We start from the raw sequence: 13,253 nt of genomic DNA, 5'->3' as shown, positions 1-13,253 counted from the left end.
CCTAACTACGAGAGAAAGAAAAAGAACTTTACTTTTAAAAAATGTTGAAACCACTCATGCAGTGAGAGGAACAAGACGATAGGGACGAAAAGGAGGAGGACAATGCGAGTACAAAGAAGAAAAAATGGAGAAGAGAAGAAGATGAAGAAAGGCCAGAAAATTTTACTTTCTAAGAAGACGAAAGAGAATAAATTTAAACCTTTGGGGGAAGGAGTGGATTATTTTGTATTTTAATAAAGTTTTAAGTGCTCGTTGCGTAGAGTGCATTAGGAAAAATAATACACACATTAAACTTTGTATATTACTAGTATTTTTTTTAATCTATGTATAATTAATGTTTGCATTAGTTATACACTCTATTGTGTATTAAGGTGTGCATTACTAACACCATGAATTTCTAGGTATTAATAATGTAATGGTTTTAATGCATACATTAACTCAATCAAAGACCCAATTACCCCTCAAAACCTTTTTTTTACATCTTTTCCACCATAATAGTGGAGCGTGTCTTTGTAAATAATTTTTTTATGCAATACATACTATTTTTAATGCATCATACCAAACAATGCATACATATAATTTATGTATAATTAATGCAAGCATAACTAAGACATTCTATTTAACATTATTTTTATACACTCTACCAAACGATCCCTACAAAATTTTAGAAGTACATTTTACCCCTACTTAATTCCTAATTAGTACTCCCTTTGTCCCTAATTGTTTGTCCAATTTTCTTTTTTTACTTGTCCCTTTTTACTTTTTCATTTTAACAAATCAAGAAAAAGACAATTTTTTTTACCTGTTATACCTCCAATTAATTACTTTGAAAAATGTAGAATTTCTTGAAAATCTTAAATTTTTAATTCATCAAATTCATAATTAATAGAGATAAAATGATAAACTCACTATGTCAATTATTATTTTCTTAATTATGGTGTCAATTCAAAAGTGAATAAGTATTTAGCGACAGAGTAAAAGCTTTGACTTTCACTAGTCAAAGTTATCACATTTTTTAATTTATGTCTTAAATTTTATTTTATTTTTAAATTTCAACACTTGTTATACTAGACACCCTCCACTCATTTTTCACGACACTTACTTTATTTACTTTTTTATTTTAAAAGAAGAAAGGTTGAAATAAACAGTAGTCATTCGTAAATTGAACCAGACTATCCCAGAACCCCTAGCGAAAGCCAAAAAAACCCTCAAGCTCGACGCCAATGGCGAAGGTTCCAAGCAAGCACTCTCGCGATCAATTTCAGGTATTTTGCTACCTATATCTCTTTCTCTTTACCTTTCTTAAAATGTTTGAAGCGTACCATGTCTGTAATTTTAACGATTACTTTGCTTGATATTCGGTTTTACTGACATTTTTTGGCTGACCAGGACATGCAGGGGCTCTTGAATAACTTGCAAGATTGGGAACTATCATTGAAGGGTAAAGACAAAAAGATGAAATCTCAGGCTCGTGGCAAAGAGACGTTGGTAATCACTTATTTCATAAAACATACATCTTCATATATACTGTGCTAAATGATGCTTTAGTTAATTAGAATTTTGCATTGGCGACACCTGAGGAGCTATGTCAATTATTTTTTATGTATATATAACAAATGTTAAATTCTCTCCACTTCTTGCTATGTTTACTTTTTTTGTACTTCGTATAGCCTTAGTGAAAATCCTGACTCCATCATTGAATTTGGAAATTCACTTTTCTTTGACGTGTCATTTTGCTTTCCCCTATGTTCTGAGACAAGTTTCGTATGTTTGTGTGGCACTTCTAAGGGATTTTGAGTGATACCTGGAATGCCTTAGAGAAACACCTTTTATTTGTGATGATGATTCTGATATTTGCTGTTGTTAGCTTAACTTTGTTTAAGAGTTTTTCTAAATTTTCTGTCAATTTCTGAATAATTGTGGAAATTGCGTTGATTTTAGTGTCTAGCCATTTATAAATTTCTCAGCCATGTGGCTAAGAGGTTACATCACACATACTTCAGCCATGTGGACTAGTGCTGTGGGTTATTTGTAAATGATTTTGTATGTGTTGACTTGTCAGTATTAAAACGTTTCCCATTTCTCCTAATAACCTTGCACAGAGAGAAGATTGGAGCCATACTAGTGAACTTCTTACTAGTCCTCAAGTTAATGGGACACGAGTTGGCAAATCTACCTCGATCAGAAGTGCAGCTGGTCCATATAATTATTCTAAAAATTACAATCCAATTAGCCATCTATCAAGTGAACTGATATCGGAAGAGAGCAACATCAATGCCAATTCAGAGAAAGAGCTGGTACGTTAGATCCTTCAAATTAATTGTGCTTTTTTTGAAAATGCAAAGCTTGGTCATTATAGCTGGTAATCTGCATTATATGCTATTTCCTAGGGTAATGAGTGCTTTAAGCAGAAAAAGTTCAATGAAGCCATTGATTGCTATTCTAGAAGCATTGCACTTTCACCAACTGCAGTCTCTTATGCCAATAGAGCGATGGCTTATCTTAAAATCAAAAGGCAAGTTTAATGCACTTCATTTTTCTTTTAGGTGAAGTATAGTAAAGGCTTGAAAATTAGTAACTGTCTTACCTCTATGTATATCTCCGCATGTATTTAGGTTTCAAGAGGCAGAGAACGACTGTACAGAGGCCTTGAATCTGGATGATCGTTACATTAAAGCTTATTCTCGCCGTTCAACTTCTAGGAAAGAACTTGGGAAATTGAAAGAATCAATTGAAGGTATAGTTTAATCTTAAAATGTAAGCATACGGAAAACTGTTATATCCAGGTTTCCTGTCTAATGCAACTGTAGCAGCACAGATGCTGAATTTGCGTTGAGGTTGGAACCACAGAACCCAGAGATCAAGAAGCAGTATGAAGAAGTTAAGGCTCTGTATGAGAAGGTGATCACTCTATTTAGTTTAGATGCAATCTCTTTTTTGTTTTCCTTAAAAAGAGTTTGCATTATAATAATCTGCAATGATTTCTTTCTTGGAGATACTTTGGCATGACTTCTAGGTCTGTGAGATGGTACTAGTCCTTTGAAGTGTCTTGCACAATATTTCCCGTGATGAAATGAGGAAAAGCACTGGTGATACAATTGAAATAACAGCTATACTATACTTCCGCTAGCAATTCACCTATTGAAATAATGTAATTCCTGTTTTACAAGCCATGTCTGCTCCATGTAGGCTTATAATGATAATTGGTTAATGAGAAATGGAGCTGTTTGTGCATATATGTTGTGGGAGGAAGGAACTTATGCAAATTAACTGATAAAGTTCTTTTTGCATGCACTGAAGATCTATGTTTAGTGTTCCTTGATTGCACCATGATACATTTTTGTATCTTCTGGAGCTTCATCTCTTTGAAAGATCTCTTGGTCCCTTTTAGAGGCTGTTTAAAATCTTGACATTTTTTATGTTTTTCTATGCATTGATCACAGATTATTTAGTTCTCAATTTAATCAACCTTGTAGGAAATTCTTAAAAGAGTATCAGGAGCAACAGATGTTTCTGCACAAAGGGCTCAAAAATCTGGAAAGACAATTAAATCTGGCCCTGTAATCCAATCTGTATCAAGTAGTTCTCAAAAGATGGCTGAAGTTCGGACAATTCCTGCCAAGGTTGTCACTTTAAACTGTTGGAAAGTATTATAGCATTTAGTTATCTTAATGCAAAGCATGGACCAATTCACTGTCCTCTTGTCATAATTCGTTATAAATGATTGATTCTATCAGTTATTTTAATAATATTCAAGTACTCTCTTTAATAAGTGAAATTTGTATTCTAGCACTTAGCATCTAAAAGTTAAACTGGTGTGAGGAGATGCAACAGATAAAGAGGATTGTAATGAGTTTCTATATGATGACGAAGAGTGTGGCTTAGTGGTCAATGAAGTGGGTTCAGAATCATGAGATCTCATACCAAAGACAAAAGCTTAGTGATTTCTTGCTATCTATTCTAGCATTGGTGGATAGAGTTATCTGGTACCTGTTGCTAGTGGAGGGGGATAGGTTTCCTGGGGAATTAGTCGAGGTGCGCATTCTATTTGACAGAGCGCTCTCAGGACTACATTTCAATGTGCTAAAAAGTATTATATACCATGTCAACCATGTGTCTAGCATAGAGGAACTTACAAGTATTACAGGTTGTTGCATTGGGATTTTTCTCCCACTTACTTGGCTTACCTTTGGGTGTGGGTACAAGAATTGTGAGGTGTTGAATGGTATCATCGAGAAATTTGAATAGACTAGCTTCCTGGCAATTGCAATATCTGTCTGTGTTGAAGTCCGACTCTCATTAACAGTGTTCTTGACCTGCTCCCTATCCCCAACAAGGTTCTAAAGAAGCTACACAAAATCAAGAGGGATTTTCTTTGAGAAAGGAACAACGGCACTCACAAATTTCACTTAATTAAATGGGATAGTCACTCTGCCAAAATTCAAGGGAGGTTTAGAAGTTCGAGATTTAGCCTCACACAAACAAGAACCTCCTAATAAAATTCAAGGGAGGTTCAAATTGAACCCTCTACCTCCCACTTAGATCCGCCCTTGCTTTTGAGGTATGGTGCGGTTATACCGTCCTTAAAAAAACTTAAAAATCTTCTGCAGTTTGTGTTTCTCTCATATTCCACAAGTTAATAGGGACTAGTTAGACAAGAAAGATGAACCTGGAGTATTTATTGGTTACAGTACAATCTCTAAAACTTACAGAACTTTTCAGCCTCATTGGAAAAATTTTGGTAAGCAAAGATGTATTTTTTGGAGAATGAGCAATGGGACTGGGAGGAAGTTAGCCAGAAGCAGATTATAAACAATTTATCAGATTATGATGAGGTAATTGATGCTCAATCTTGAGAGGAAGAAGGTTGCTCTTTGACATATACCAGAGATGCAATGTTGCCATTTTAAAGCCTTCTGGATTGAAGAAGCCATTTCAGATCCCAAGTGGCAAGCTGCACTGGAGGATGAGCTTGCAATGATCGACAAGAAAAAGACCTCACAACTAGTGGAAAAGCCTCAAGATGGGAAGGTCATTGGTGTGAAGTGGGTTTACTGCACAAAATTGAATGCCGATGGTTCCGTTAACAAGCTCAAGGCAAGACTTGTTGTAAAAGGTTATTCACAAAATTCTGGAGTTGATTATTCAGAAATATTTGCTCCAGTTGCTCGACTTGATACTATAAGACTGTTGCTTCTCAAAAAGGTTGGAAAGTCTTTCATTAGATGTCAAGTCAGCTTTATAAATAGGTTTTCTACATGAGAAAATTTATGTGGAGCAACCTCAAGGTTTTTATGTAAAGGGACTAGAAGATAAAGTCTTATCTATTGAAGAAAGCCCTTTATGGTTTTAAACAGGCTCCAAGGGCTTGTTACACGCATTTGCAAGGCTTAGGTTTTAAGAACAGCCTAAGTGAATCAACTCTGTTAATTGAAAAAGGAGATTCTGATATTGTGGTTCTATCACTTTATGTTGATGATCTTCTTGTAACAGGGAACAACCTTCAATTGATAGAGGAATTCAAGGAAGAAAGAAAAAAACATTCAAGATGACAGACTTGGGAGAAATGTCTTACTTTCTTGGAATGCAGATTCATCAAACTCAAAATGAAGTGTTCGTGTCCAAAAGAAGTATGCAAGGGAGATAATTAAGAAGTTCAAAATGAAAGACTGCAAATCTATGAACACCTTCAATGAATCAAAAAGAGAAGTTGATTAAGGATGATGGCAGTTTCAAGGTTGATAAGGCAAGTTATAGAAGTGTGATCGGACGTCTCATGTATCCCACTGCCACAAGACCTGACATTCTGCAACCATTAAGTGTCTTGTCCGGATGTTTGAATTGTGCAAGTGAAATGCACATGAAAGATTCCCAAAGAGTGATAACGTATGTCAAAGGAACTTTGGACTATGGTGTTAAGTTCTGTAAAAGTCAGAATTTCAAATTGTAAGGTTATTCTGATAGTGATTGGGGAGGGTCAGTTGATGACATGAAAAACACTTCAGGTTATTGTTTTAGCCTTGGTTCAGGATGTTTTTCATGGTGCTCAAAGAAGCAAGATTTTGTGGCACAGTCAACTGCAGAAGCTGAATTATAGCTGCAGCAGCGGCCATAAATCAAGCTTGTTGGCTAAGTAAGATCTTGATTTAGAACAACAAGAAAGCATAGAAGTGTTTGTGGATAATCAGACAGCCATAGCCATTTCTCATAATCTATTTTTCATGGGAAAACCAAGCAAGTATCCGATTAACTTTACTAGGGAAGTGCAAGAAGCAGGTTAAAAGATCAAATTGCTGATCTGTTTACAAAGTTGTTTCATGTTAAGAAGTTGAGTTTTTCAGAAGTAAACTTGGAGTCTGCAATTCTTGAGGACACACAAATGTTACCTGATTTGTTTTGCAGATAGTTTGGACTCTATTTTTATTTTTTGAAACTTTGTTAGCTATCTTTAAGTTCAGTTCCTTTATTTTAGTTAGCGATAGACTTGTTTAACAGATTTTTAGCAACAATCAGTTATTGACTTCATGTATATAAGCAAGCTTTCTTGATCAATAAAACGACGACTTTCCAAGTCAAATTTACTTGCTTCTGTTTCCGTAATATGTACAATCTCTATAATGTAATTTCAACATGGAATTTGAACTTAAAATGATGCTAACAGTAGATCATTTATTGGGTAACTAATATATTTTATGAGCTGGTGAAAATTTTGTCCAATACTGGTGTTCACCAATCCACAATGCCTTGAACATTCAAATTCTGTGGCAGGAAAACAATAGAGATGTTCCTGGGACTGCTAAAGTTGAAGATACTCATATGCAGATTAACAACAAAGATTCAGATGCTTCTCCAACCGTTCCTACCCTGAATCCTGCTTTTGGGACTGCAAAGGTTTTACTCCAGGATTTAGTTATTTCTGCTACTCCTTCTGTTCTGTATTGAAACTTATCATATTGAATATCCCCCACCCCTATCCCCACCCCCACCCCCACCCCCACCCCTATCCATTTCCCTTTGCATGAAAGGCAATCGGAAGGTTCCAGTTCATATAAGTATACATAATGTTGTGTCAAAAACTTTATTAAGCAAATATATTGTTATTTGTGAAAAACTGTCTTTTGTCTCATAGCCTTTTTGACAGTGGTATTCATAATCCATGTTTGATGATGACAAACACTTGACCGATATCATTTTTTTTTGGATGAACAAGTCAAGTCGTTATCAATTATGATCACCAACATAGGGTTAATTTGCTGTAGATGCTTGATCAATTTGTTTTACCACACATAAAGCTATCTTCACTTGCTAGATCATGCACTTATTTGCTCTAGAACATCTTCCACATGATGAACAAATTTAGAGCAAGCATCCAATAGGCAAAGACTAGACCAATGTCATTTCTGTTTTTGGATGAAAAATTAAGTCATTATCAATTATAATCACCAACATAGGGTTAGTTTGTAGTCAGATGCTTGTTTAGCTTGTTTTACCACGCATAAAGCTACCTTATTTTGCTCGCTTATGCACTTATTTTGCTCTAGAGACATCTACCGCATGATGAACACATTCAGAGCAAGCCATCCACATAGTAAACTTCAACTAAGTAATGCACAATCGTAACACTCGTCATAGGGACCTTGTTTTCAGCATTTGGTCGGGTTAAGATCATATTAAGGATTATCTGGCATAAATATAGTAGAGAAATATATTGCATTGAGACACTATTTACCGACACCATATTACAATTCTTTTTCAAGTAGGATTCTATATACTATTCTCTTTCCTATTCCTATTCTAACACTCCCTCTCAAGCTGGTGCATATAAGTCATAAGTACTGAGCTTGTGACAAAAGTAAATCATACGAGGACTGGTGAGGGACTTGGTGAAGATATCTTCAAGTTGATCAATCGACTTCACAAATTTTGTAACAATAGCTCCTAAGAGTATCTTTTCCTTGACAACATGACAGTCAATTTCAATGTGCTTAGTCTTCGCATGAAAATGCTAGATTTGACGTGGTAAGAAGGACTGCTTGATTATCACACTCAAGTTTCATCTGACCAACTTCTCTAAATTTTAGTTCTCTCAACAGTTTGATCCAAACTAGCTAATAATTTGCTACAACCATTTCTTGATATTCTGCTTCTGCACTAGATTGAGCAACCATACTCTATTTATTAGTCTTCTAAGACACCAATTACCTCGTATTAAAACACAATATTCAGATGTAGAACGTGTATCAGCGGGTGACCCTGCACAATTAGTGTTTGTATGTCCAATGTTGTGCTCATGGCCTCGATCTTCAAAGATTAGTCCTTAACCTAGAGTTGACTTTATATATCACCAAATATGAACAATTGCATTCCAAGGATTATCACATGGGAGTCATAAACTGCATTACAACACTCACAATAAGATTAAAAGGACAACTAGGGACATAAAGAATAAAGTTTGGAGTGACCGAGGATAGGGGTTTGTCATTTCCAACTCCTTTTGATTTTGTTAAGGCCATTGGCTAAAATATTAGTAGGAAGAGATTGTGAATAAACAATTTCAGACAAAGTGATTTGTTACCAAAAATATGATCAGAAGCGTTTGAGTCAACGACCCATGATCCAAGAAACCTAGAAACACAAGCAAAGGAATTACCAGCAACTGAGGCTACTTGTGGAGACGTCTGTTTACTTGCTCGATATTGAAGGAACTCATCATATTCTATCTAAGTAATATGAGTATTATTGGATGGTTGATCAGGTTGCACAACAGAGGCTTGGTGTTGAGATGTCTGTTTACTTTCTCGACAATGAAATGACTCATTATATTCCTTTTGAGTTGTATGAACATTATTGGGTGGTCGACCATGCAGAGTAACATATGTCACGAGTGTGTCCAAGCATATCTCATTAACTACACTTGTTGAGATATTCCAAAATGACCTCCTCCTTGATTCTCCGTAGATTGATATGTTTGATTTTCTATGATTTGAGATGCGAGAAAAGAGGAGTCAACGGTGAGTGATGAAACCACTTTGTGACTGGGAGGGGCGGCAAGGCGAAGTAAATGAGAGAATAATTCATCAATTGTAGGAATTGTAGGACTAGCTAAAATTTGATCACGCGCATTGAATCATGGTCAGTAGGAAGTCGAGTAAGTGTAAGAACTAGAAACAACATTTGTCTTGTGCTCTTGTTGGTTTTCCACATTTGTAGTGATTGGCATCAACATTTCAAATTCTTTCATGATTGCCTGTAATGTCCCAAGTAAGTAGACATTAGTTTCTTGATTCATTGAGTTGGTCATTTGAGATATCACATCATACAAAAGAGATGTCTGTGTATAAAGGAAGCCTTTTCCCAAACTTCATAACATGTCTGGAACGGGCGAAATCAGGGTATCCAACTTGGAATCAATAGATTTCCTTAGGAGACTACATAATTGAGCGTCAACCTTCTCCCATTGTGCATTGGCTTTTGCATCTTCCTCACTAGCTTTTACCTTTTTATCTACCACACTGGCATTGTTTGTTGAGTGGTCTTGGACACCTTGACTCTTACACCACAACTCAATTGAGGAAGCTCAAGCTAAATAGCTTGAGCTTCTCATTAATGGTTCTAAATTGATCATAGGGTTGAAATTCCAATTCTCGTAATTTTGGGAGCCAAAAATATCAACTCCGAAAGACATCTTGTGAAATCAGAATTGTAGCCTAAAATCTAAAAAAAAATACAAACCGTTGCTGGAATCTAAAAAAAATTGTTTCAATGCCGGAAAATTAATATGACATTTGGAAAGTGAATGGATCGTCTTGGAATCAAGAGACAAGTAGATCTTGAACAAGAACGTTGCTGGAAAATTGGCCGAAACAGGCTCCAGCCCCGACGCGTGGTCAGATCTCATCGGAAGTGACGAAGCTTCTGGGAGGCATATGCGAGGTCGGCTACCGGAGTGGTTGACTGAGGTTTGGTCGGCAGAAGGTAGGGGGCCCTGTGGTGGCGTTGGTTTTCACATAACACTGACAGAAGAAGGAATTGATGAAAAATAGTCGCCAGAAAATTGAGGCAGAGTGACTGATTTTGTTTTCTTTCCCCAATATTTCTCATCAAAGCTCTAATACCTTGTAAGAAATAAAGGAGGAAAATATTATTGAACTGTGTATGTACATTATTGCACTTTACTCTATTTATAGACACTATTACAATCCCCTTCAAAGTAGGGTTCTATAGATTATTTCTGTTCGTATTTCTATTCTAAATATATATTCTAAAACCTGCTTGAGTATTTTATGTTGATGCATATCCGTTACTGAAGTTTCACATTTGGTGAAACATTGAATGTTAGTACCTCCAAGTGTCTGAATTTATTTATGACTATTTTAGTGAACAACTGTATTTGTATTTCATTTACAGGCGATACCATACTAGTATTTTGTCATTTCTGTCATGCTAATATAATTCTACACATACACTTGATGCCCTACTTAATATTTTTGCAGAAAACTCACAAGATAAGCAAGCAAGAACTAGAGGAATCTGTCCAAGAGCTTGCTACCCGAGCAGCTGGTCTTGCGAAGACTGAAGCTGCAAAAAATATTGCAGCACCAAATTCAGCCTATCAGTTTGAGGTTTCTTGGCGGGGACTTTCTGGTGATCGTAATCTGCAAACTCAATTATTGAAGGTTTTTAAGTTTTTCTCGTCATCTTGTTTTTTTTTTTTGATGACAAGGGAAACCTGCAGCCGCTACCCTTTGGGTGCGTACAGGGTAAAACCCTCGCTCCTATGCAATAGCTCGCAAACCACATAGGAGAGGTAACCCGCACTAGGCAAGCCTGATGCGACGAGCTCGACCCAGAAAGCAACCCCTTGCTTTCGCTGGCAAGGGATTTTGAACTTGAGACCTCCAACATGGAAGTCCCAAGCCCAAACCACTGGGCCACCCTAAAGGGTTTTTTTTTTTTCTTTTTATTTATTGGTCAAATCTATGTTAAAACAGTCAAGAGTCTACTTTTTTCATTTCTGCACCTGTTTCAGTAATCTAGACCTGCTTTCTCTGTTCAGGTCACTTCACCTGCAATGTTACCCAGAATATTTAAAAATGCATTATCTGCTCCGATGCTCATGGACATTGTAAGATGTGTTGCTACATTTTTCATGTAAGTATGGGGTACATTTAGGTGGGATCTTCAAGTAGAGTTTGCAGACTGTTAATCTTGACATGATATTTTCCTGCTATTCACCAGTGAAGATATGAATTTGGCAATTAGATACCTGGAAGATCTGACAAAGGTCCCAAGGTTCGACATGATCATCATGTGCCTTTCATCCACCGATAAATCTGGTATGTTTGATTTGTATTTTTATTTCATGTAATTACATGTTTTTACTATGTACTAATGTAAGCAATAAAGCTTTGCATAATAATTATCCACATCATTCCACTACATAAGTGAAGAGATTTAAGAGTAGCAGTGTGACACACATGCTATGGGAACATCATTTTCATGTACTAATCTTCAAGATGACCTCTTTAAATATTATTTGCTTAGATGAGGGTACCCTATGCATTAAATTTAAGTTGCATATCACAGTTCAGTTTTTACTGATTTGAGCATGTGAAACAGAACTTCTCAAGATATGGGAAGAGATCTTCTGTAAGGAAGCCGAGGAGCACTCTGCTATACTTGGTGCACTCCGCGTCCCATATGGCCTAAAATAATGATGGAGCTTTTCTGGTCCAGTTAACGGTGGAAACTGAAATTCTTGTATTATTATAAGATTTTTGTTTTTGTACAAAGCGAACATGCATGTGGATATAGTTTGATATTGAATGGGAATTTTCTTGTTGAAATTCTGTACCGGTATCTTTAAGATGTTTGAAGACTCTTGATAGGAAATTTTTGATATTTCCATGAGTGTTGTGTTGCCGTTTTCCTTGGATATTCACATCATTTTCTGGAGCTAAGATGGTTACTGTTTGTCTTCCATTAAGATAGAAAGATCACATCGACTTGTCCTGGTGTTGACTGTTGAGATGTTGCTTTAAAATTTTGTAGTAAGTTTGTTGATTCATGGTGTAACACAGCTACTAGGCATCCCTGAAATTTTAGTCGAGATTCATAAGGCAAATTCGGGCAGCCACTTTCATTTTACCGAATTTCACCAAGTGTTTGGGAGCTTCCAAGACCCTTTTTAACCAAACTTCAACAACATTATTTAAGATAAGATCTGCTCATATTTTGTGTTAAGTATAGCTCTTTAATACATGTATTAACATAAAATGAGAATGGAAATTCTAGATTCCCAACCATCTCTTCAAAGAACACTATAGGCGGAATGTAATGACCTACCCTGTTGTTATGCCTGTTTAGGGCCATAGTACACTTGTATAGGTCCTCGTGGGTTGAGGATTGACAAAAATCTGAAAAGTAAAACTAAGTGAACATTTCTATCAGGCTAAAGGAAATTAAAGATCGTAAATAATAGACGAAGACCAATGGCGATTTGAAAAACAGGATCTCACCGCAACTCCAAAAGAGAAGAAACCGCTAGATCCAATCAACTGCTACTAGCATCACCCTAACTATGATCAACATCAAAAGGGTAACAGAAGTATGGGGTGAGTACAGTCTACATGTACTCAGTAGGTTAGACCGATCGAGTATAAACAACTAATCAAACTTAAGAAATAAACTATAAAACGTTTTCACCTACACGCATAAAAGTCCCACTCTGACATCGGTGTTGTCAATTTATGTAAAAACTGCGCGAATAAAATAAACACAAAATGATACAAATAAACAAGTCACACAATACAACAAAGTTGGCCACTGCAATGTAATTAATAAGAAAATGATGAGGTGGGACCAGGTGGGCCACAACCTGTCATATACACCTTGTCGAGCTTTAGCTGCTAGACAAGGACCCATGGGGGAATCATAATCCATATACCAATCTCATAATATTAATATCTTACCAACTTGCCACCTAGCACGTAGTTAAGGATATAAGTAAGGTGTCACATAAAGATAGTAGTTCTCCACTTTCTCATATTTTCATGAACAATGATATGTTGGATGAGGATGAATGCATCATAATACATATAACACAAAGGCATAATTAGTTCATCAAGAATTTCAAATAGTATCAAGTTCCCAAACTCAACAAGTCATAAGCATACCTCAAATATTAGGGGTAGTGGAGGAATCCATTTGAATCGATCTTTACCACTTGGAAAAACATTTAGTTCATTTTAAGA

At 36.1% G+C, this 13,253-nt stretch overlaps 2 protein-coding genes across 3 annotated transcripts in view; both read left to right on the top strand.

The window, feature by feature from the left end:
- Positions 1 to 13,253, top strand: part of LOC125864910 (ras-related protein RABA2a-like) — a 160,741-nt gene that overhangs the window by 125,874 nt on the left and 21,614 nt on the right. The window lies entirely within an intron of this gene.
- LOC125864900 (uncharacterized) lies at positions 1,130 to 11,950 on the top strand. Of its 2 annotated transcripts, XM_049545003.1 has the most exons (12): positions 1,130 to 1,265; positions 1,390 to 1,488; positions 2,103 to 2,297; positions 2,391 to 2,515; positions 2,616 to 2,737; positions 2,819 to 2,901; positions 3,477 to 3,623; positions 6,769 to 6,891; positions 10,494 to 10,676; positions 11,057 to 11,151; positions 11,239 to 11,336; positions 11,620 to 11,950. In XM_049545003.1, exons 1-12 carry the CDS (start codon positions 1,224 to 1,226, stop codon positions 11,712 to 11,714), a joined length of 1,407 nt encoding a protein of 468 aa, XP_049400960.1. In that variant the 5' UTR covers positions 1,130 to 1,223; the 3' UTR covers positions 11,715 to 11,950. The 2 variants fall into 2 exon arrangements, with proteins under 2 accessions (XP_049400960.1, XP_049400961.1); XM_049545004.1 differs by lacking the exon at positions 3,477 to 3,623 and having other exon boundaries at positions 1,189 to 1,265.

Source organism: Solanum stenotomum, chromosome 5 (genome assembly GCF_019186545.1).
Source record: "Solanum stenotomum isolate F172 chromosome 5, ASM1918654v1, whole genome shotgun sequence".
Lineage (NCBI taxonomy): Eukaryota > Viridiplantae > Streptophyta > Magnoliopsida > Solanales > Solanaceae > Solanum > Solanum stenotomum.
The sequence above is the reverse complement of the archived record's forward strand: the minus strand, read 5'-3'. Positions and strand labels throughout refer to the sequence as shown.

Coding starts and splice junctions, on each gene's coding strand:
- LOC125864900 (XM_049545003.1), top strand. CDS start 1,224: ATGGCGAAGGTTCCAAGCAAGCACTCTCGCGATCAATTTCAG. Junction 3,624..6,768: donor TTCGGACAATTCCTGCCAAG/GTTGTCACTTTA, acceptor ATTCTGTGGCAG/GAAAACAATAGAGATGTTCC. Junction 10,677..11,056: donor TGCAAACTCAATTATTGAAG/GTTTTTAAGTTT, acceptor TTCTCTGTTCAG/GTCACTTCACCTGCAATGTT.